Source organism: Rosa chinensis, chromosome 7 (genome assembly GCF_002994745.2).
Source record: "Rosa chinensis cultivar Old Blush chromosome 7, RchiOBHm-V2, whole genome shotgun sequence".
Taxonomy (NCBI): domain Eukaryota; kingdom Viridiplantae; phylum Streptophyta; class Magnoliopsida; order Rosales; family Rosaceae; genus Rosa; species Rosa chinensis.
This window is the reverse complement of record NC_037094.1, coordinates 21,319,322-21,344,443: the sequence shown is the minus strand read 5'-3', so window position 1 is coordinate 21,344,443 and position 25,122 is coordinate 21,319,322. Positions and strand designations below refer to the sequence as shown.

General features: G+C 38.6%; 2 protein-coding genes across 2 annotated transcripts; one reads left to right on the top strand and one right to left on the bottom strand.

The window, feature by feature from the left end:
- The first annotated feature begins 469 nt into the window (after positions 1–469).
- LOC112177582 (F-box/kelch-repeat protein At3g06240) lies at positions 470–1,490 on the top strand. The gene is made up of 2 exons (XM_024315865.1): positions 470–1,381; positions 1,473–1,490. The coding sequence occupies exons 1-2, from the start codon at positions 470–472 to the stop codon at positions 1,488–1,490; spliced, it is 930 nt and encodes a 309-aa protein (XP_024171633.1).
- Positions 1,491–2,135: 645 nt separating this feature from the next.
- On the bottom strand, positions 2,136–3,933 carry LOC112175612 (phospholipase A1-IIgamma). Its single transcript, XM_024313312.2, has 2 exons — positions 3,307–3,933; positions 2,136–3,095 (listed from the first exon to the last, which is right to left on the bottom strand). Exons 1-2 carry the CDS (start codon positions 3,850–3,852, stop codon positions 2,475–2,477), a joined length of 1,167 nt encoding a protein of 388 aa, XP_024169080.1. The 5' UTR covers positions 3,853–3,933; the 3' UTR covers positions 2,136–2,474.
- Positions 3,934–25,122: the final 21,189 nt, after the last annotated feature.

Below are 25,122 nucleotides of genomic sequence, written 5' to 3'. Positions count from 1 at the left end.
TCCTCTTGGGTTTCCCATAGGAATAAGCATATATATAAAAGTCATAGATGACCCATACAAACATTAATATTGTTTATGTAAGACAACTCAATACCGCCACCAGAAAAGATTGATCGCAGAAGGATCGTGCTCCGTGAACCCCTGCCGTCACCAATTAGAAGCAAAGGAGATCACGTACAACTCCACGCCCAAGGCACCTACATCCCTGTCCAGTTGCAGCCACCATACTCTGACTAGACAGAGAGCCGTCGTCGACTTTGGGACGCCGCCGGACGAGAGAAACCAACGCAAGAAAGAGAATCAAAGTTTTACTCTGAGTTTTGTGGAGCTAAACCAAAACCTAAAATGGACTAGGAAAAGGATCGAGGTCGGCAAAACTTCATAAATATCAACTATAATTAATCTCCCATTGCGTGCTTTTTACCAGAACTAGATCTCTTTGTTTTTCTAAACATCTTCCACAAGCACAATGGGGAACATCATCTTCATCTCTTTATCATGCTATGGCGTTCTTTCCCGTTGCTGGGATTCCATCACTAGACGAGCGACATATGTGGGGCTTGAAGGAGCTTTGAGTAACCCCTCTCCCTCATGGGATGGTCGTTTTGACGATGACCTAATTGCTGAGATACTGTCGCGGCTTCCAGTCAAATCTTTAGTACGGTTTCGTTGTGTATGCAAGTCGTGGCTTGCTTTGATCTCTGATCCCAATTTTGCTAGGAAGCACATCAGCACATACACCAGCAGGTTGAATCTTCTTGAGACAGTCAATCCCACCAGATCCATAGACTTCGAAGCAATATTAAAGGATGACGATCGAGTGGGATATACCGTCCTACCAGAAGCACCAAGATTATGGGTTTTGGGTTCCTACAATGGCTTGATATGTCGGGAAGAAGACGAGGGAGGTGATCTTATCTTATGGAACCCTTCTACTCGAGATACATACAAGTTACCGGAACAAATTAAAACTAGATATCGTCAGTTTTTTGGATTTGGTTATGATTCCACCAATGAAGATTACAAGGTCATAGTAGGCCTTGAAACCGAAATTACAATCTTTACATTAAAAACCGGCTCATGGAAGATTGTTGAACAGTCCGAGTACGTTGGAAGGTTTTTTGGGGAGGGGTGCTTATTGAACGAAGCTCTACATTGGCTAGAGGACTGTCGGTCAAAATTCCCAATAATCTCTTTTGATCTGGCGGAGGAGAAATTTCAGGAGTTGCCACCACCCAATATTTGCAGGAAAGAAGTTTCTGGCCGCCTTGGTATTGGGAAAACTATTGGCAACTGTCTCTTCCTATATCTTTATGGTTCCAAGCGTCATACGTGCCAAACAGGTATTGCATTTATAATATGGGTGCTGAACGAATATGAGGTGAATGAATCTTGGACTAGAGTTGTTCAAATTCCTTCTTCTAGTTTATCTCCATGTCATATTTTTGATTATGAACCGATTTTGGTTTTAGAGGATGATAAAGTTTTGATAAATCGGATCAGCAATAGAAGCGAGTGGAACCAATTGGTATTGTATAATCCCAAGGAAAACCGTCAAAAAAAATATAGACGTCTTATTCATGATTATTACATAATGCCCAAATTATACGTGGAGACTTTAGTATCGCCAAAAACAGGTAGATAGTGGTTCATACTCTCAAAATTAATGAAGCGTGGGTTAGTCGATCTTTGCTATTATGGAACCTTTTGGGTTTCTTTCTTTAGTTTAATAACATTCAAAGTTGGACAATTTGTTTATTTTTAATTGGACTTGAGTTATAATAATCTTTGTATTAAGTTGGCATGTTATTCAAATTTTCTGCGTGAGCTTTGCCATGCCGCACGCTAGCTTCTTTCTCGTTTAGCTCCCTCCCTCTCATGGGTAGTACATTTTTAGACAACCCATTGTTGCAAAATTTTTAACAATATAATATACTACTGTATTGTAATCTTTTGACAACCAACTTCGTATGTGGTCAATTTCCTTTATTTCTATATATAAGTTCCAAGTTTAGAATTTTTAATGAGGTAATTCATGCTTAGAAATTTTGAATTACACATTTTTATTTAAATTTCATCTTTTTGTTTCATCAAGAGTCAAGACAAACCGTTTTGACCAATATAATAAAATCTTATTAAAAAATCATACAGCAAGAGAAGTTTATAGAAAATTTGAAATGAAAGACTTGACTACAAGCTATGCCGGAGGCGGGAGCCATGGAAACAACATGATAATGTAGCCCAGTCACACAAAGCTGATAAACAACAGTTGGGATTTGGGAACCCCAACAGTCCAACACCAAAACAAAGGAAGAAAAACCCTTATTCTAAACATGGAGCTTTCTGAGCTAGCTCTTATTTAAATGCGGCCTTATATATATTGCCACACTAGTACTACACATATTCAACCCAGAGGCTATTGTATGTTACTCGTTCCTTCAAAGCCGATTAGTAGCTAGCTAGCTAGGCTTCATTCAAGACTCACCATCATCCAAGACCCAAGAGCCATCATCCATTTGACTCATAGACTTGTTCTTCTCAGTCCACCAGCTACCTACTACCTTATGTTCGTCCTTCAGAAGATCAATATATTTGTTTACCAGTGCGAGATCACGATTCACTTCCAATTTAAAATCATTACTTTCTGTTCCCTGTGTCCCTGCAACACCATGCAAGTAGACCTCCAGATCGTGCAAACTGCTAAGCCTTCGTACTTTATCTGATTCAGGGATAACCTTCAAGTAGGTCGACTTGAGACTGTCTATTATCAATGCTTTTCCAACATGAACATATTTACTGTCCAATGGTAATTTAGGGACAATATCTTGGTCATTAGTGACACGCAAGACGTGAAGGTTTTCGAGACCAGAAAACACCTTCTCGAATCCCTCATCGCCTAGTCGGGGGCTGGCAAACACAATTGCTGTCACAGGAATCAGCTTGTCCGATTGATCTGTGGGTTTGTTGTGTCCATTACAGACAATATCAGTTGCGTTTAAAGTTGCTATTGCAGCACCCATGCTGTGACCAGTGACAGTAATGCTGATTTTTTCATCCTTGTATTCTTCTATTACTGATTTAAGTGCAGCTAGAACCTGAGAACAAGAAAGCAATTGAATTTGAATTTGGTCATCAACTAGCGTAGTTCATCATATTGCGATCAATTCTTGCATGAGCCTTGGATCATGGAGTTGATATAACACTTCGGATAATGTATTGATACATTAACTTAATTAGTGTGTTTTTATAGTTAATTTAATTTTCAAAATTTAAAGACGGAGAATAAAAAATATAATCATGAAATACCTGATCTCTGCAACTATGTAGTTTATTGTGTGGGGACAGAATGTCCTTATGAGTGTAGTAGGACAGCCAACCTTGGTGCACCAAAGGATCGAGTCCGTTGTTCGATCCCAGAATGTCAGAAGCTGAAACTAAAGCGGTGTCGGCGTCCACAAGATACTCATGTTCCAACTGGGTTCCTCTCCAAGAAATCAAAACGTCCCTCCTCCCCAACACTTTGGCTCCTTCATCTGTTGTAACCGCAACAAAACCGAGAAAATTTGATTTCCCGATGGATAGCAGAGGGATTGTTGCATACAAGTATTCTTTCACCACGTACTTGTATGGGTTACCACTCTGCAAACCCATCTTTGAGAACAAATGTTCCTTTAAGTATCGAGGAAGTCGGTAGTTCTTCGACTTTGGTTCGTGCACCACGGCTACGGCTCCCGCCCTTTCACCGCAGTGAATGATATAGTGGCGGAGATCAATGTGGGGAGGGTCTAGTAGATCCTTCCAATCGTCTTCGCCGCTTAGAACCTTCCACTTTGTTGCTATACCTCCGGCCATTTTTCTTGCTTGCTAGCTCAAGTATTTGGGCTAATTGTATATCTGAAAGGAGGATTGATGATCTAAATCTTGAATTTTGATGTGTGCGCTTCTGCCCCCATCCAAGCTTTTGTATTTATAGGTGATGATATATTGCACATGCATAAAACGTTGGACATTAATTTATTTAGTTTGGTATTATATATGTATATATATGAATGATTGATATATATATATCAGTTTTTATCCTTCTTGGTTAAATAATGTGATGAGAAGTAAAACGTGAAATTGGTGTATTTGCATTTTCACGATTAGTTGAACATCTGAAAGCTCCCTATAATTTTACAACTTAAAATATTTAATGATCAATCTTATCAAGATCAGCAAGTAATTAGATGTTACATTCACATGCAGCAGGGATTAGACTGGTACGTATTTAATAAATAATATCGTCGTAATTCTTGTTTTATCCTATGACTCATAGTGCTAGCTCCAATCGAAGTTGATTACTTGTTACATTAGGTAGGATATATATTGTGTGTGTGTGTGAATCAGATGCGGGATTAGACTGGTACGTATTTAATAAATAATATCGTCGTAATTTTTGTTTTATCCTTCGACCCATAGTGCTAGCTCCAATCGAAGTCGATTACTTGTTAGTTGTTACATTGGTTGGGATACATATTGTGTGTGTATGAATCAGATGCGGAATTACCATTATATATATATACAGTCCGGCTACGGTGCGGACGGTACGGATTTTCGGTTTTCCCCTACTTTCCGATCACATTTTTACATCTTAATCGTTCAGTTTTTAGGTTCTAATGTATAGATCACCTCTGCAAAATTTCAGCTAATTTGGTGATCATTAAGGCATCCAAACTGCAAATTACAACAATGTACACGAACGGTTCCGGTTCGACAGATTCGGTTCGTTAGTGTAAATTGCAGTTTTGGATGCCTTAACAATCACTAAATTAGCTGAAATTTTGTAGAGATGATCTATACATTAGGACCTAAAAACTGAACGGTTAAAATCAAAATATGTGATCGAAAAGTGGGTGAAAACAAGAAATCTGTACCGAAATTTCGGTACGGACATCCGCACCTGAGAAAAATCCTATATATATATATATATTATGAGGGAGGATCAAGAGAAAACATCATTACTTTAAGTATTTGAGGATTTTTATTATTATTTTACACTAATATGTGACCTAATTTAATGATCTCAACCTTTGATCCTAATTTAGATTCATATGCAAAAATTGTGTCTAAAAAATCAACCAAATCTATGATCATTTGGTATTTTGGTCACTCAAAAGTTTGTAAACAAATATAATCCGTTAAATAAAATTAAAACGAACATTGTGCCAATCAAATGGTTAAACGTTTTTCGATTCGGCTAATTTTTTGTAGGATTCATATGAGCGTAGGTAATTAGAGAATGAATGGTGTGATTGTCTTTCTTTTCTTCTTGAAATGTTGGTGCTAGTGGAGTGGCGAATTTGTGATTGAAGCAATATGTTTTGATGGCGGATTCTAGTGTTCTAACCCTAGCACCGGCATCATTATATTGTCCTAAAAAAAAAATTATTTCAGGTTTATGTTACGATTTCAATCATAGTCTTAGCATGAAATTATGACTTTGGGCTCAAGCTAATATTATTTCTTGCCTTACGAGAAAACTAAACAAAGATAATAGACCGCCTAAGTCTGAAAAACTAAAAAAAGGATAAGAAAAGTTAGAGAGAACCCTACGAGAGAGAGTCCACTCGTCCGGCTGCGCCGCCATGCTTGCCTTGGCCTCTGGCCAGGTCGGCGTGTGTCGAGTGCGGCCGGACGGGATATGTGTGTAGATGATCGGAGATGGGGGTTGGGTGGCCTTCCTTTTCATTGTTTTCAGGTGGCAGCGGTGGTTGCCCAGAAGAAAGGTGTGTGGCCGAGGGTGGTTTTCCGTCATGTGGCTGAAGGGCGCAATCGGTCTGGATTCCGGGTTTGTGGATGGATCCGGCTGGATTCATCACAGATCATGTGGAGTTTGGGTGTGATGTGGTTTCGGATCGCATAACAGCAGGGGGCGGAGGGAGTCACAGCGCAGCGATCGTTTTGCTCTGGCTCTCGAGGGATGGGATTGTGGCGGTAGGCGATCTGATCTGCTGGTGTTCTACAGTCGTCTGGGTCCGCAAGCAACGACGCGGTGGTCTAAGAGGTGCGATGGTGGTGGATGGGCTGGATGTGAAAAATTGTCATGGGCTGGGGTCGATGCTTGGACCCTCCCGGTTTTGTTCCACAGGTTGTTTTTTTCTGGTGCGGCGACGGAGATTGTCCGTCAAGGGCGGCATTGGGATGGTGGTGGTGCGTCTGGATCGGGTTTGCCTTGGTGGTGGGCTTGGCTGTTACTAGTGTTTGGTTTCTCTATTTGGTTTTCATCAATAAGTCTTTTGTAGGTTATTTAGTTTTAGCTGTCGGGTCGCACTACAATTGTTGGTATAGACAATCTTCTCTTCGCCAGTCAAGAGGTCGTTCCTGTTCTGGAGTTGGGTCAGCAGCGGTGGCAAAAATGTCTGGCTATAGACAATCATCCTTGGCCTTCTAGTGGATCCTTTCTGTCTGAGATCGGATCGAAGGCGATGGCGATTTGGAGCAGTGGTGGATGGATGGTGTTGACAAGAGGGTGGTGATGGTGTTGAGTTTTTTAGTCCCAGGTCTGATTGTCTGGCAACCTTTTTGGTCGGGTTTAGGTCACAATGAGTGTTGGCTTGGTCGATCAAACGCTGGTCAGGCGGACTCTGGTGGGTGAGTTTAGTGTCGACATAAGTAAGTTGTCTAGTTTAGAGTTTTTACTGGCTGGACGAGAGGTAAGATGTCAAGGATTCACTGCTCCTACGTTTTTGTCTGTCATACAGTTGTAGTGCAAGTTTAGAGTCAGTCATAGTCAGTCATCATAGATTTCCAATGTGAAGTCTAGAGGCCATTTCTGAGTAAGAGGTGTCGCCTATAACTCGTTGTAAGCAGTTTCATTATTAATGAAGTTCTTATTTGATAAAAAAAAAAAAAAAGTCTGAAAAACTAAAGATAATTCTAAGTAAGGCGAAATAGTTGGATCGGACTTTGAAATCTTTTTTTATTTTATTTGTATGGTTTTAAGATACTCGTACCATCTATATTAGGTTATGGTTGACTTGGATACACATTTACGCAAGCGTACGTATCATTGTCAAGATAGGGAAATATAATGCCCAAAGTTTATCGTACCATGGGGATTAGTGGCTAACCCACAATCCTTGGGTAATCGGAAATAAAGACACTTAGCAAACAAAGAAAAGAAAAAGAAAATAAATAAAAATGGTAATCTAAAGCACCAAGCCCTAGCAATGCTCGGTTTTGGTTCTCACCAAAGCCTAATCACAACTAAGAGCCTAGTGATGATTATCTACAATGAGTCGAAATTCAATATTTTGAGGGATGATTTTAGATTAACAAAATGTAAAGCAATTAATAAAAATGAAAATAAAGTAATAAAAGTTTAACCAAATAAATGGGAATGTCGGGTGTTAGGGAGGTTCCTTCACCCAAATCTCATGTGTCGGAAGCTAATCTAATATAGATGCATATTTCCTATTTTGGCGGTAGTCATATCCAAGGCGGTTCAAGGCTCAAGGACCGAAATTTCATTTCATGGTATTCCTACTCCGGTTCAAGGGTCGTAGGGACTCACTTGGCATGAATTAGAGCCGGTTCAAGGGTCGCTAATTCACATCAAGAGGCGTAGAGATCGAGGAATTAGACTACTAAGAAACCCGCCCGCGCAATCACGCAACGGGTGTAAATCACCATGCTTATAACCCCTCGAATACGAAATTGAAGGTTTCTAGCTTAGGAATTAGAGGGGGTCAAAGCCCCTAACTCCATCCTAGACATGCTCAAAATACACACCCTAGAGTTGACTAAGCTCCTAGACATGCATTTTAACCCAACAAAAATATATATAAACATCCATCATATGAAAATTGCATCATTACATTAAATTAAACATCTTTTACACAAAATTTGGGTTAGGGACACAACCCTAACCCCCAACAAGGAAATTACTCACAACCCATAATCATAGACATCAAAATTACAAAATTCAAATAGAAAAGAGTAGAGAAGTGTAGGAGAAAACAAGAAAAATCATAAATAGCTAAAAAGCTAGCATGACTAGTCTTGAATTACAACTCCCACAAAATACCCAAATATTAAATCTTGTAGAGGTTGAGCCCTTTGATAGATTCTTGAAGTTTTGGGTGAGTAATCCTTGAAATCCCTATATAAAATTAAAGCAAAGATGAAAAGAAAAAGAAATGGAGGAGGGAGAAGAGAGAGGGCAGCAGCCCTCCTCCAAGGTTGCGGCACTGTAGAAAAAAAGGGTGTCTCCGATTGTGGGGGGAAGCTGCTCGTATATATGGGTGAGTGGGTGATTAGGTTTAATTGAGTGTGTGGCTGGTGTGAGAGGAAGGAAGAAGAGAGGGACATGTGGCAGCATGGGATAGGAGGGAGGAAAAAGAAAAGAAAAAGAAAAAACAAAGAAAGAAGAAGAGGTAGCACGTGGGGGAGAAGAAAAGAGATGGAGGTATGATCCAATGCTGATGTCATTATGATGTCAGCACAGCAGAATTTTTATTTATTTAAATTTTTTTTTTCTTTCTTCTTTTCTTCACCTTTCTTCTTTCTTTCTTTTCTGGTTTCCCCATTGTTTCTTTCTTCTCTCTTCTCAATACACTTCCACACATATTATCAGAGATAATTGGATTCCTCTCCTTTAATGGTGTTGACCACGGTTGACCCGCATTGACTATTTAGTCATTTTGTCGGAAACTCCAATTTGCTCCAATTTCGCACCATTTTGTCTCATTTCCGCAATTCTGCTTATTTTCTACAAAATAAATAAAAATGTATTAATTACATATTAATTGACATGAGGATTTGCTTATTTCTAGTGTTTTAGATATGATTACACGCATATAAATGCCTGTAATCACACCCCACACTTGAACTTTGCTTGTCCCCAAGCAAACTAAATGTAAATTAATAGCCAAAAATCTATTAGCTCAAACATAAAGAAAGTGCGATATTAGCCTTTCCAACCATAACCCTCGGAGAACTAATTATATAGATGACCATGAGGTCGACAAAGCATGACATAAGATTTTTGAATTTGTGAGACAATTAAGAAGCACATGTGAAAAATGCTCAAGTATATGCATGTGTTGACCACGTGTCAAATCAATCCACCATAATCAAATAGGCATATAGAAGACCCAATATAACCCACTAAACTCACATAGGTTCACTAAATATTATCGCTCAAGTGTTTAGGGGTTATATGTATTTCACTCAAAAACAATTTCACAACACGCGCCGCCATATGCTTGCTCTTCGATCTCATCTCCGCTAGGTAACCCACAACATTCAAGATTAAGAGGACTTTTATTTGGTTGTAATGGGGGTAAGGGCAAGTGGCTATAAGAAATAAAGGATAGGGAAAGACAAAATTCATGAAAATCGGTGAAGCAACTCTCTTTTGTAGAGATTTAAGACTTTTGCTTTCGAATGATAAGTCATTCACTCTAAAACCCAATATACAACCAACACTATACTACGTAATACTTTTTTTTTTCTTTACACAACTTTCTTCTTTTTTTTTTTTTTTTTCTACTTTTCTTTTCCTTGAACTTTCTTTCAATTTTCACAAACTCTTTTTTTTTTTTTGAGAACTTTCTTTTCTATACAAATCACTCACCCCCACACTTATTCTTTTATAACCTCACACTTTTGACTTTTTTTCCTTCTTTTGAAGCACTCAAACATAAAGTCATTCTCTCGAATTGCTTCACCAACTACCACGGAAGGGTAGGATAAAAGTGTATAGGCTAGGTAGGAATTTGTGGTGGTAATGAACAAAAAAGGCTAAATTATATAAATAGGCTCAAAGTGGCAATCTAGTGGTAAATATCTTTGGGCACATGTTTCTTTGGCCATGGTGGTATATAGTCCTAATGCCTCCATCCTTTCTATCATGTCGCAAGCTAAAAGTAGCCTCAAGAGGTCTCAAGCTAGTTCTAGATACGCATTGTCATGAAATTGTACACACATGAAAGAATAAGTGAATGAACGATGCATACACTATAGATATAGGCACAAAAACTCACAAATAAGGGCATGCAAGTTAATCGAATAATCTATATGCTTCTCTAATTATGATGAACGAACCTAACATAGGCAATGTGCACACATATAGTCAAGCATAGATCACATATGCACTCAATTACAAAACAAATTCAAAATCCTATATCATGCTCAATCTATCCACAATCACAACAAGCTAAGTCCATGTCTCGTCATTGGGGTTGGAAAAAGGCATTAACCACTAAAATATAATTACATAAAACTAATCTTTTTTTTTTTTTAGTCGCCCGAGCCCTCACCCCCACACTTAAAACCAACATTGTCCTCAATGTTGTAAAGTGAGTTCGAAAGCTAAAATCCGTGTCGGATTTAGGCATGAGAGTGAAGTCCGGACGAAGGCACACAAATTAACTATGAAAAGAAAAATCTAATTGCGGAGAAAAGTTACAGAAAACCCCCTTTGTCGACCCTCCATTGCTCACGATCCTTGGAGAAGACTAACATGAGACACCAACCTCAAGGCACAAGGCCTTGACTTCCTTTATGTATGCTCCATACTAGCTCAAGGTGCCCGTGAAAAGATCAACTCCATTGAAAAATATGTAGTGTCCAAGAGCAATGCGTCACAAATAGCCCATTAAAGAATAAGGATAAAGATCCTCCATTAAAATCATAGGCTTGACCACCTCCAACACACCCCAAGACTGCCCATACATTAACCTCCATTGAAGAATTCAAGTGCAAGAAGTCCAACCACCCCGAGTGAACAAAACAAGTGAGTGCAGAAAACTTTCAGCAATGGACCCTAATCCCCGGCAACGGCGCCATTGACTTGGATACACATTTACGCAAGCGTACGTATCATTGTCAAGATAGGGAAATATAATGCCCAAAGTTTATCGTACCACGGGGATTAGTGGCTAACCCACAATCCTTGGGTAATCGGAAATAAAGACACTTAGCAAACAAAGAAAAGAAAAAGAAAATAAATAAAAATATTAATCTAAGGCACCAAGCCCTAGCAATGCTCGGTTTTGGTTCTCACCAAAGCCTAATCACAACTAAGAGCCTAGTGATGATTATCTACAATGAGTCGAAATTCAATATTTTGAGGGATGATTTTAGATTAACAAAATGTAAAGCAATTAATAAAAATGAAAATAAATTAATAAAAGTGTAACCAAATAAATGGGAATGTCGGGTGTTAGGGAGGTTCCTTCACCCAAATCTCATGTGTCGGAAGCTAATCTAATATAGATGCATATTTCCTATTTTGGCGGTAGTCGTATCCAAGGCGGTTCAAGGCTCAAGGACCGAAATTTCATTTCATGGTATTCCTACTCCGGTTCAAGGGTCGTAGGGACTCACTTGGCATGAATTAGAGCCGGTTCAAGGGTCGCTAATTCACATCAAGAGGCGTAGAGATCGAGGAATTAGACTACTAAGAGACCCGCCCGCGTAATCACGCAACGGGTGTAAATCACCATGCTTATAACCCCTCGAATACGAAATTGAAGGTTTCTAGCTTAGGAATTAGAGGGGGTCAAAGCCTCTAACTCCATCCTAGACATGCTCAAAATACACACCCTAGAGTTGACTAGGCTCCTAGACATGCATTTTAACCCAACAAAAATATATATAAACATCCATCATATGAAAATTGCATCATTACATTAAATTAAACATCTTTTACACAAAATTTGGGTTAGGGACAACCCTAACCCCCAACAAGGAAATTACTCACAACCCATAATCATAGACATCAAAATTACAAAATTCAAATAGAAAAGAGTAGAGAAGTGTAGGAGAAAACAAGAAAAATCATAAATAGCTAAAAAGCTAGCATGACTAGTCTTGAATTACAACTCCCACAATATACCCAAATATTAAATCTTGTAGAGGTTGAGCCCTTTGATAGATCCTTGAAGTTTTGGGTGAGTAATCCTTGAAATCCCTATATAAAATTAAAGCAAAGATGAAAAGAAAAGAAATGGAGGAGGGAGAAGAGAGAGGGCAGCAGCCCTCCTCCAAGGTTGCGGCACTGTAGAAAAAAAGGGTGTCTCCGATTGTGGGGGAAGCTGCTCGTATATATGGGTGAGTGGGTGATTAGGTTTAATTGAGTGTGTGGCTGGTGTGAGAGGAAGGAAGAAGAGAGGGACATGTGGCAGCATGGGATAGGAGGGAGGAAAAAGAAAAGAAAAAGAAAAAACAAAGAAAGAAGAAGAGGTAGCACGTGGGGGAGAAGAAAAGAGATGGAGGTATGATCCAATGCTGATGTCATTATGACGTCAGCACAGCAGAATTTTTATTTATTTAAATTTTTTTTTCTTTCTTCTTTTCTTCACCTTTCTTCTTTCTTTCTTTTCCGGTTTCCCCATTGTTTCTTTTTTCTCTCTTCTCAATACACTTCCACACATATTATCAGAGATAATTGGATTTCTCTCCTTTAATGGTGTTGACCACGGTTGACCCGCATTGACTATTTAGTCATTTTGTCGGAAACTCCAATATGCTCCAATTTCGCACCATTTTGTCTCATTTCCGCAATTCTGCTTATTTTCTACAAAATAAATAAAAATGTATTAATTACATATTAATTGACATGAGGATTTGCTTATTTCTAGTGTTTTAGATATGATTACACGCATATAAATGCCTGTAATCAATGGTTCTACCTGCCGTTTTCGTTTTCCAGAGGATCATGAGTTATGAGTACGTTATGACTGTCATCTTCCTACCCCAAAAGAATAACAGTAAAAAAATTAAAAATGAGGCTCTCTCTATCGTTTCTTCCTTCTTTTCTTCTTTTGGCACTCTTGGAGTCTAAGCTGTACACTCTTTCAATATTTCATGGTCTGGGGATCCACCTTCTGTGGTTACATCTTGTACTATTTGAGTTTTCGTTAATAAAGTTTTGAAGCCATGCATTACAAAATCATACTTCTAAGAGAACCAGACAATCGAAACTTTGCATCTCATCCTAATAGTAGTTCATCTATTTGTTAATCTTCATGTTGCACAAAAACAGAAAACAAAATAAATGACTAAGGAATTTAAATTATTTATCTATTTGTTAATCTTCACCTGTTATGTCTTGCTGTTGGACTCGGTTGGTCAGGTTGAAAAATTATTGATATTGTAATTTTTTTTTTAATTTGTAATATTGGTAGTCACCATTATTTATGATGGAGCCACATATTTTATATTAAAATAATGCAAAAATAAAGTCACCAATGAATGACCAACTGATGAAATATGAAGTGCCTATTATGGCACTTGGTTACAGTTTCCCCCCGAAACCCTAACTTTTTCCTCTCTCTCTAAACAAACCCCCCGAAACCAGTTTCCCCACTTCCTCCCCCTCTTTGGCCAGATCTCGATCAATTTGATTGGGATCTCCAGCTGGAGAGGAGGGAGGGTACTCGTTCTTGATCTTGTTTTCTTTTCCGTTTTGCTTGTTTGCTTTTCTTTGCCGTTTTGGCGATTTCCTCAGAGTTTGTCTCTGATCCAACCTTGCTTGGTGACCCCGTGCGGGTCTGCAGTATGCTGGGTCCTCAGTCAATGTTCCTTCGGCGGATCGGGGAGTGGTGGTGGCGGTTTGGGGGAGTTGTGGTGGCGGCCTGGGTTGGTCCCGATCGGTTTGGGTCCAATCTGATGGGGTGGTTTGATATGGGATGGACCCGATTTGGGAAAGGCCTGGGGTGGTCTTGGTGGCAGAGGGTGGAGGGTGGTGGTCAGGCGATTCTGATGGCAGAAGGCTGTTGGGGGTCAATCGGCAATGGCGGTGGTGGTGGGTGCGGCGGCCTGCTGAGAGCTTTTGGTTCTTTATTTGGTTTTCTTCAATAAGTCTTTTATAGGTTTTTTTAGTTTTAGCTGTTGGGTCGCACTACAATTTTTGGTATAGACAATCTTCTCTTCGCCGGTCGAGAGGTCGTTCCTGTTCTGGAGTTGGGTCAGCAGCGGTGGCGAAAATGTCTGTCTATAGACAATCATCCTTGGCCTTCTAGTGGGTCCTTCCTGTCTGAGATCGGGTCGAAGGCGATGGCGATTTGGAGCAGTGGTGGATGGATGGTGTTGACAAGAGGGTGGTGATGGTGTTGAGTTTTTTAGTCCCAGGTCTGATTGTCTGGCAACCTTTTTGGTCGGGTTTAGGTCACAATGAGTGTTGGCTTGGTCGATCAAATGCTGGTCAGGAGGACTCTGGTGGGTGAGTTTCGTGTCGACACAAGTAAGTTGTCTAGTTTAGAGTTCTTACTGGCTGGACGAGAGGTGAGATGTCAAGGATTCACTGCTTCTGCGCTTTTGTCTGTCATACAGTTTTGTCTTTGCCTTTTGTTGTAGTGCAAGTTAAGTCTATAGTTGAGTCGGGGCCTTGTTGGCTCTGTTAGTCTGTCATTTTGGAATTCCAGTGTGAAGTCCAGTGGCCATTTCTGTGTATGAGATGATGTCAAAACTCATTGTATCCAGTTCATTATTAATGAAGTTTCTTCTTGATCAAAAAAAAAACTGATGAAATATGAGGCATCCTACGTGATTGGAATTGAAATATTTCGAGATAGATCACGTGGACTATTGGGGTTGTCTCAGAAAGCATATATTGAGAGAGTTCTAGAGAGATTTGGAATGGAATAATGTTCACCAAGCATTGCTCCAATTCAGAAAGGAGACAAGTTTAGCCTTAAGCAATGCCCACAAAATGAATTGGAGCGGAAGGGCATGGAAATAATTCCTTATGCATCCGCTGTGGGAACTTTGGTTTATGCACAAACTTGTACAAGACCAGACATCAGTTTTGCGGTTGAGATGTTAGGAAGGTACCAAAGCAATCCAAGAATGGATCATTGGAAAGCTGCAAAGAAGGTGATGAGGTATCTACAAGGAACAAAGGATTATATGCTCACATATAAGAGATCTGATAACCTTGAGGTAGTTGGTTATTCAGACTCTGATCTTGGTGGTTGTCTTGATACTGGAAAATCAACTTCTAGTTACTTGTTCCTACTAGCTGGAGGGGCAATTTCATGGAGAAGTGCAAAGCAAACTTGCATCACTACATCTACCATGCAAGCTGAGTTTGTGGCAGTCTTTGAGGCCACTACTCATGCATTGTGGTTGCAGAATTTTATCTCAGGGTCTAGTGTTGTCGACAATATTGCTAGGCCGCTGAGAATTCATTGTGACAACACCGCAGTTGTTTTCTTCTCCAAAAATGATATATATGTATTACCTTGCCATGAAGGAGGATGTTCAGAAACAAAGAGTGTCTATTGTTAACATAGGTACAAAACTCATGATTGCAGACCCACTTACAAAAGGGTTAGGACCAAAGGCATTCATTGAGCATGCTGAAAGAATGGGTCTTTGTCATAACCCATGACTGTTTCAAAATTTGGTGTGTAGAATGATATGATGTTTTATTTTTGCTACACTCGGAGCTCTATAATGAATATGTTTCTGATTAATAATTTTCCTGTTTTCCATTGAATGTACATGTATGAGTCTGGATGAATGACAACAGGAACGTCTCTATATGTTAGAGATATGATGGTTGGACCATTAAGAGACCTCTGACTTATTGGCTACTGTTTGTAGTTTACTAATGATATAGTACATGGAAGGGATTATTTCAATTTGATGTATGACCGTCATGACTTACTTTAGTAGGGTGCTTGCAATGGTGTGTATGATGATCATATGAAAGTAAGGATTCAATCGATTGTATTGCGCACCTAATGTTCGTCTATTAAACCACCAATTTTCTATCACACGATCCAAGTGGGAGAATGTAAGAATTTACTCCTTTAATTGTGGATCATATGAAATAATTAGTGCTTATGGTTTATATTCCATATATGATTTGATAGACTAATTGATGGATCCTAATTGATCAATCAGAGGGAATTTCCTATATCTATTTCCATGATGGATGGAAATCACTTAAGTCATTGATGGAAATTGGTCCTCTCTCACCCTATATAACCAGTGCACAATTCCATCTTATGTACACACATAAAGTACTCAAAACACGTATGAGAGTTTGAGGTTCAAGGGTGAGAGAGAAACCATTTCTTTTGGATTGACGACTTCGCCGAATTGCTGCGTCTTGGTATACTACATATTGCTCCAATGGAACAAGGTATGTAGTTTATGTTTTCCGCCTTACGGTTAATGTTGTGAGATCATGTAAGTTCTAGATCTTGGTTTTGATGTATTTAAACTCTTACACACACTACTGATGCTGGGTGCTCTACATGCTCGTCGGATGTATGAAGACATGAAGGTATATCTGGATGAATCACAGTCCGTTTATTAATAGTACATGTTGAATAATGAGCTTCAGATGTCTTTTGAGTAAAATGAACAGATTGTTGAACTATTAATGCTTCGGAATTTGAATGTATATTTACACATTTACTGACATTACTGTATTCAGTGTCTATTCCTTTTGGGGATTTAAGAGATTACATGCAATGCTGTACCTGTTTTGGATAGCAATTTCTGTTTCTCGAAAAGAAAGTGTATGTGGTAAATGGATCACAATTTTACGTATGCGAACGTTTCTAATCATCAGTGGGAAGGTGTCTAGGATTTGTGGTGATTGTTCATGTCTTAAATAATTTTTGCCACTTGATTGATAGGTTGTGGAGGTACATGAGAAGGGAACTGAATTTGAGTTCCAGCCTGATGTAAAAGTAATATATCAATACCCTCCCTAATATTTTGCAATTTTCTTGATTTCACTTATAGCTGCTATGTTTTCGACTTTTCGTTGCAAAAATGGTTTATTCATTTCTATCTCTGACTTGACCTTTTTGTTATAATGGCACCATTAGTCTACATTCTTAAGGTTGCTGCCTCTGCGCTCCATTTCAAGATGTTGGGGAGCGTTGACAAGTGTGGTAAGATCTTCCTGTTTCTTGATCTAGGTTTCCTATTTTCGAGATACAGGTTTTGTTTATTTCAATTCCTTATTTAGAGAAACAATTTGTGTTGTATTGTCTTAATTCTTTTTATGATATATATCATAAGGGTTATTATCACAAATGGTACATGAACTTATCCTCTATTTTATCGATGGTACCTGAACTTCAATTTTGATCACAACCAGTACCTGAACTTTTTGATTTCATTTTAAATGGTACCTAACGCCACCTTCGATCACTATTCCGGCCAAAAAAGCCAAATCTAAAAAAACAAAAAACAAAAAAACAAGTTCAAGGCAAGTCTATTACCAAAAAATCATCACTATATATGATCGCAACTCTCGAAATCATAAAAAATCATCACTATGATCGTCTCCCATGCCGTTTTTAGTCTGAATAGTGATCGGAGGTGGCTCTGAGTACCATTTAAAATGAAATCGAAAAGTTTGGGTACTGATTGTGATCAAAATTGAAGTTCAGGTACCATCGATAAGATTGAGGTATAGTTCAGGTACCATTTGTGATAATAACCCATTTCATAAATATACCCACTATAACATTTCCAAGAAATTCCAATCTCGTTGCGTTCACATGTTTATGGAGCCTGGGCTCGGGCGTTCCACCAGGCCCGGCCTTGTCCAAGGGCAGCCTTGGCAACAACCCAGGGCCCAAGGGAAGGTAGGGCACAATTTTGAATATAAGGTTATACAATATAATATATATATATATATATATATATATATATATATATTGATATACTTGTTATAAACAGCAATATACGCTATGGAACGTGTAAAAAAATAATCTTTTATTTCAGAATTCTAAAGGACACTAATTGAGTGTTTTCTTCTTCTTCTTTTTTAACATTTTGAGTCATCGAGAACTGTAAAAACTCAAGCATCATTATAGTAGTCTTTCACTCTCTCCAAAACCTAAAAATCAAACAAATTTCTCTTTAAATTTGGGGTTTCAATTAATGGTTATTAAATCCCTCAATTCTTCACTTGCATCATTTGTCATTTTCAATTTTTCTCCTATCTGCTTTTCATCTCCCAATAATCTTTCTCCTCTCAATTATTCTGTTATTCTACAGTGAGCAGACATATTTTTTGACATTTCATGATGCAGGTTGAAGTATAGATCAAAATAGATATTGAGTGTTTTTTAATTTTAAAATTTTGCTGCTTGTTTTTTGTGATTTTGTTGATTATTCTAAAAACTTGTTATTAATTCGTAATTTTTCGAAGTCGAATTAATCTCATAATCATTAAAAAAAAAATGTAAAAAAAAAACTCAAAACCGATCCTAGGCACCAAAAAAAATTTCGCCCTAAGCATGAAGAACCCCATGTTCGACTCAAGTATGATTGTTTACCTGTCTTATTATTGATGCATCATTAATTGGATAATACTTTTGCTTCTATAGAATTTCATTTAATAGTTACATATACAAGTGCTTGCAATTTTTGCATGAAAATTTAGAGATAATGACATATTGAATGATTTGTTTGCATTTAAGACTTAGAAGAAGCAGCTCTGCCTATGGATGAATATGCATCATTACGAGATTTCTTTGTACGCACCTTGAAAGAAGGTTCCAGGCCTATTGACCCTGATCCCCAAAATTTTACTTAAGCACTGTAGGTTTCTAAAGAAGTTTTTATTTTTTTATTTTATATATATATATATATATTTTTTAAAAAAAGAGGTTGAGCAAATAATGCAATTATATTTTTTTAATAATTAAATAACAACATTCTATTTAAGTATGTACTCTATTAAAGAAAAAACAACTTTAGAGCTGAGGTCGAAGCGACCCGAACCTAGAGAGGAAAACGATATTCAAAGTTACATAAAATGTTCATGATATATTTTTACTTTATCTTTTTATAACTAATGTAGCTTGTTTATTTATGTATTTTGAAGTCTTATTGAAGTATCGTAATTTATTAAAAAAATAAATAAATAAATAAACACAAAAATAAATAAAAATCATGAAAAAAAATAATTATGTCATGGTTCGAACCTACATCATAAAGTGCATGAGTGATTAAGTGCCCCTACCACTGTGCCAACTATGTGTGTGTGTGTGTGTGTGTGTTGTGTGTGTGATGGTTCGAACATACACCATAAAGTGCATGAGTGATTAAGTGCCCCTACCACTGTGCCAACTATATATATATATATATATATATATATATCCTATCCAGAGCGGAGTTCTGCTTTGAAATTATGGAGTGAACTTTGAGTTTTGGGTCACTTTTAGGTTGCATATCCACATCTCGACCGTTCAGTTTTTAGGTTTTACTGTATAGATCATATCTGCAAATTTTCAGCAAAATTGATGATCATTAAAGTATCTTACTCATTTAAACCAATAGACGAACTGAATCTGTCAACCTGAATCGTACTAGCTTTAAGGCAGTTATCAATGCCTTAACGATCATCAATTTGGCTGAAAATTGCAGAGATGATCTATACACTAGTACCTAAAAACTGAACGGTCGAGATGTAGATATGTGACCTAAAGTGACCCAAAACTCGAAGTTCACTCCTTAATTTCAAAGTGGAACTCCGCTCTGGATAGGATCTGTATATATATATATATATATATATATATATATATATATATATATATATATATACAGATCCTATCTAGAGCGAGGTCTCGCTCTGAAATTAAAGTGCGCTTTTAGAGTTTAGAGTCACTTTTCGGTCACATATCCACATCTCGACCGTTTGTTTTTAGGTACTAATGTATAGATCATCTCTGCAAAATTTCAGTCAAATTGATGGTCGTTAAGACATTGATAACTGTCTTAAAGCTAGTACGGTTCAGGTTAGACAGATTCAGTTCGTCCATTGGTTTAAGCGAGTTAGATACCTTAACGATCATCAATTTGGCTAAAATTTTGCAGAGATGATCTATACATTAGTACCTAAAAACTGAACGGTCGAAATGTGGATATGAGATCGAAAAGTGACCATAAACTCTAACCTAGCACTTTAATTTCATAGCGAGGCCTCGCTCTAGATAAATAATATATATATATATATATATATATATCACAGTACACTTATGAATCAGATTCAACGATACCCAGAAAACCCAGAATTTCAGATTTGCTCATTGTTCCATTCTTCTTCGACTTCCTTCAAGTCGATGGTCCACCAGACAAGTTAAAAGCTGCTCCGATGTGAATATCAGTGGGATTCAATTGGGATTGTTGTCATCGTCGCCTTGACCGCCGCCGGCTTTGACTAAGTCTGCCGCCCATGTTGCAATCCCGCCATAATTCACTCTCTCTGAATTTGTAGTGTTGGGGTTTTGAAATTGAAACTAGAAATAGAGCAATTCGTCCATTTGCAAAACTGCAGAACCGCAAATATAATGTTATCGCCGTCGACCTGACTGTTCTACTCCCTCTCTCTATTGGTTTAATTCGCCGTCAACTCGACTGTTCAACTCTCTCTCTCTCTCTCTCTCTCTCTCTCTCTCTCTCTGTGTTTAATTTGTAGAACTTACCATGGTTTACTCTTTTAATAAATTTTACCTTCTTGGTTTTGTTTGAGTTAACGTCTGTTAATGAAAGGTTTGCATGTACAGACGACTCAGATTACATAGATGACCGACCTCATATATGAATGGCTGAGATTGTTTTTTGGTATTAAAATATTTGTCAATGCAAATGCATTGTCAGTGCATAGAATCCGTTTCCCTTACCACCCCACCAAAAACACATAACTTTATACCTATATTTACACTCTTTTTTTTTTTTTTTTGAATGAATATTTACACTCTTTTTTAGTCTTTAGATTTAACCATATCAAATGGTATCCATAGCTTCCATAAATGATGTGTCAATAATATACCAAGATTTTCGTCTAAATTTTCATAAATTTAAATTACTGATATTTTCATCAATTTCGAAATTTTAAACCATCCCAAGACCATATGTAGGTTTGCTATTCATGACTGTTTCCAATATAACACTTGTTCTGCGTTTGGATGAGACAATTATAAATTTTTGAGAAATTTTGAAATGATAGAATCTACAACTCCATCAATTCAAATTTCATTAATTGTAATTTCCATTATTTGATTGCATCTATTTAGAATTTGGAATGTGTAATAAATTAAGAAAGTTTAAAACAAATTAAAATATTAAAAATGAAGAAAAAAATCTTCTTTTTTTTGGAAATTAATTAAGAAATAAAAAGAAACATCTCCAATGAAATTTGAAATGACACATGTTTTGATGGAATTTAAAGTGAGGAATTCAGGCAGTCAATTCCTTTTTTTTTTTTTTTTTTTTAGAGAAACAGATAAATTTCATTCAATCACGAAAAACAAAACCCCAAAAAGAAGGCAGTTACATGTACCATGAGCCGATAGGGGCTCAACTATAATTGCAATATGCCCTTTTCCAAGGCTACTTAGACCAAATATACCTGAGACTCTCGATAAAATCCCATAATCAACAGCATAAGAGACAACGTCCTCTTCTACACTGTGTCTCTAAAATACCAAGACCACGTGCAAGAATCGCATGTCAACATGTTGACAACAAGAGTAAACCGAACATAAATCTAATTGTCCCAAGGGAGGACGCCATAACCATGGCTCCAGAACATGACCCAACCCTAGCTCAAAAGAGTGGGGACTTATTAACCCTAACGATAAAAAAAACCTAACAAAAATTAAGACCCTAATAAAAAATAAGAACTAGCCGCCATCACCCTCCCCTTATTTTCCCAAAGCTCCGACACTGGCCTAATTCATAGTTTTTACCAGAGAACCAAGAACTACCCAGCTAACTTCCTCGTCTCCAAATACAAAAAATAGTGGCCACCACCCCCACCCACTCACCCAACCATGCATCAACCCTTTACCATAGGGCCTGACCATCACCAACAAGCCACTGTTTCCCTCCATGATGATTCAACCATCGACCTTGATATTCATCACCAACCCACTAACCATAGCCACCATGCATCAAGATCAGAGAAGCCCAGTCACTGCATTCTTGTCTCTTCCTGTTACTTCATGTACCTTAATTGACCTGTTTACTGGTCATTTTGACGGTAAACGACAATTACTTTTACTTTTTACTCTGTCTTGATACTTTTAATGGCCTAAAAAGTTGACTTTTTGTTCGGGTCAATTTTTGAGAAAATTTTCTTCACGAAAGTTATAGAGGACGTTAAACCGAGTCCGTGGACACGTGGTACGCTTAAATCAGAGTTAGTATGTGAAAGTTATGATCTAAATACTAAAGTTACTGTTTATGGTGATTATTCTATAAAAGGAGGAGTTACTGTGGTAAGTTTCTAAAAACAGAAACTTACCTAGTCGGGTTTCTCTCTTCCTCTCTCTCTCTCTCTCTCCCCGACCTAGTCGCCTTCTTCCGGCGATATCTCCTCCATCCGACGACGGATTTTGACACCATAGGTACCGTTGGAAACCTCTCTTCCTCCTCTTCAATTCTATGGTTTGGACTGTGGAAGGTGCAACAAGGAGACAAAGATTACTACGGCGTCATTTCTTCGGGTTTTGGCTGGAACTAGAGTTTCCGGCCACCTCCGGCGACAATTTTTGTTGGGTCTTTCAACTCTTGGATCATACAACCATCCCTCAAAGTCTCTTGGTCTAATTTGAAGCGTGGAGGATGAATTGAAGCTTTGAAATTTCTAATGTTCAAATCGACCCTTTTGCTTTCGGGCTAAATTCTGGCCAATCAAGGTAATTCTAGACTTTGTTATAGTTATGAAACTTGTTGGTCTTGATGAGAGGAAGATTTTGGCATAAGTGTTAATACCCAGTTTGAGGGTTGGCCGACGGCAAGTGGAGCCCATGCACCACCACTGTTGGTGGCGCGTGGGGACCGATTCTGGCCTCCTATTTTTGGTTGGTTAGGTTCCTTATAGCGTATAGATTTTGTAGGTATGAGTTCGGTGGAAATTGGAGAAGTTTGGTATGAATTGGAAATTTACGAAATTTCATAGTTTCGGGTGTTTATTTCCGGAAATCCGACCGTTGGATTTCCCTCGTTTCTATTCTAGAATGCTAGAATTGATGAAATGATATTGTTGGTGAAGTTTGGAACTTGTACATTTTGGAGGGTCAAAGATATCGAGTTTTCGGTTTAGTTATTATGAATTTATTTCGGACCTTCCGTTCGGTTATTTAAGATGTATTATTGTGTACAGGACGACGTACTAAGCCACTGCTCGATGAGGAAATTCTTACGCGTGACCACCTAAGTCGTACTGTGAGTGGACATTTGATTTTAAATAATTATGCATGCAGCATTTTATTTATTTTATTATGTTCCGGTTGAGATTTAGTATATGATTTTACGATATAATGATTTCCTTTAATTGTTGATTTATTAGAATCTCCTGAATTATATTTAGTAGCATGGTGATAATATTTGAGTATTTGATTTATCGAGATTTATTGAAGGATTAAATATTTGTTACTCCTCAAACTTTTGCCTGAAAAACAGTTTAGTCCCTTGCCTTTCAAATTAAATTGGATAGTCCTTATTCTCTCTAATTCTCACACAACAGGTCCAAAACAGGTCTAAAATGACTATTCTAAGATCCTTTTTTTTATTTTTTTTCTCTCTTTTTTTAATTTCTCTCTTTTTTTTCTTTCTCTTTTTTTTTTTTTTCTGGTTGGTTCTCTCTCTCTCTCTCTCTCTCTCTCTAAGCTTGTATCCGACCTCGAGTTTATCCACTCGATCCACCGCACTCACTACCACTCTACAACGCTTGGTGGGCCCCCTCCACCCCTCATGGAAGCTCCGCCGCCACAATTCCATCTCCACCTCCGTCGTCGTCCCCACTAAGCTCAGCCACCTCTCCTCCTCCTCATCCTCCACCACTCCCACCAATAAGCTACCTCACTATCATCATCTAACATATTATGAATGATCAGAAACACCTAGATCAGATCGAGCAATAACAACACAAAACCCAGATCATAAACACCCAGAAACACCCAAGTCGTTGACGTACTGATCAAGATCGAGAGGGAAGGAGAGGAGCGGGTCTCTGGGTTTGAGATTCGAATACGAAACGGATATGTTGAAGACCCGCCGAATTCAATCCAGCAATTCACGAGGTCCACCGCCAAGAAGCTCGACCGGGAACCCGAACCTGGGTCCTCCACGCTCTGGAGCCCCAAGAACCCACCGGCGTCTCCGACAACCTCATCGTCCGGCGAGATGATAAAAGCCAGCTCGCCGCCGATCGAGGAGGGGTTCAAATTGCTGAAGGAGAACGTGAAGAATGTGGAGAAGCTAGCCGGAAACAAAGTGGAGGGTTGCTTGAAGCGGACGGGCTTCGAGTACAGCACTCTACCGGCGCCGGAGTTGCATTCTGATAGAGGAAGACGAAGACCCATTTAGTGGTGGGTTCTGGAGAGTTGAAGAAGAAGATGAAGATGAGAATGTAAGAGATTGAGAGTAGTGAGGAGGACAAGATCAATCTGTGGAGAGGGAGAGAGAGAAAAGCAGATGTTAATGTCTAAAAGTCTAGCGGTAGCTGGACTTTAGTTAACGCTGATCCGGCGGGCGGACCGATACTTCTGCTGTTAGTGATTCCCGTCACCTGTCAAGTAAAATACAATGGGCGTCAGAGGGAGACCGCGCTGGGCGGTCTTCAACTCTCCGATGCCTAAGTTAGTCAATGTATTTATGTTGACAAAGTAATAGTAGGTAAGTATTGAATGCGTAATAAATGAGGAGAGAGGAGAGGACCTTTTATAGGTGAGGAAGAGGATGATCTTCTCCTTGTTTTCGATGTGGGACTGATGTGCTTCGGTTCCCAGTTTAAGTAGCCTCTGATGCCAACTTGACACGGCGCGTGGCGGCGCGTCGGCGGTGCTTTGGGGTTGATCCGGGGCTCAGGCGGTAACCCGGCTAGCTGTCTTTACGCCAGTCACTTATATGGTGGGCGTTGATACCCCTGGCGGTACCATGAGTCTGGCTCATTATAGCTAATTATGCTTGCAAATGTACATGTATGTACAAGTCCCCCAAATCCCCAGTCAAGGAGGGCAATCTTGGTTGGGGAGTTGATCGGCGGTTTGAAGCGTTTCTCCCGCTAGACTTTGCAGAAGCATAATTAGCGTCAGTGCGTCGTCAACCATGGATTTACTGAGCAAACGCTTTGTGCCCTTTCAGGTGGGC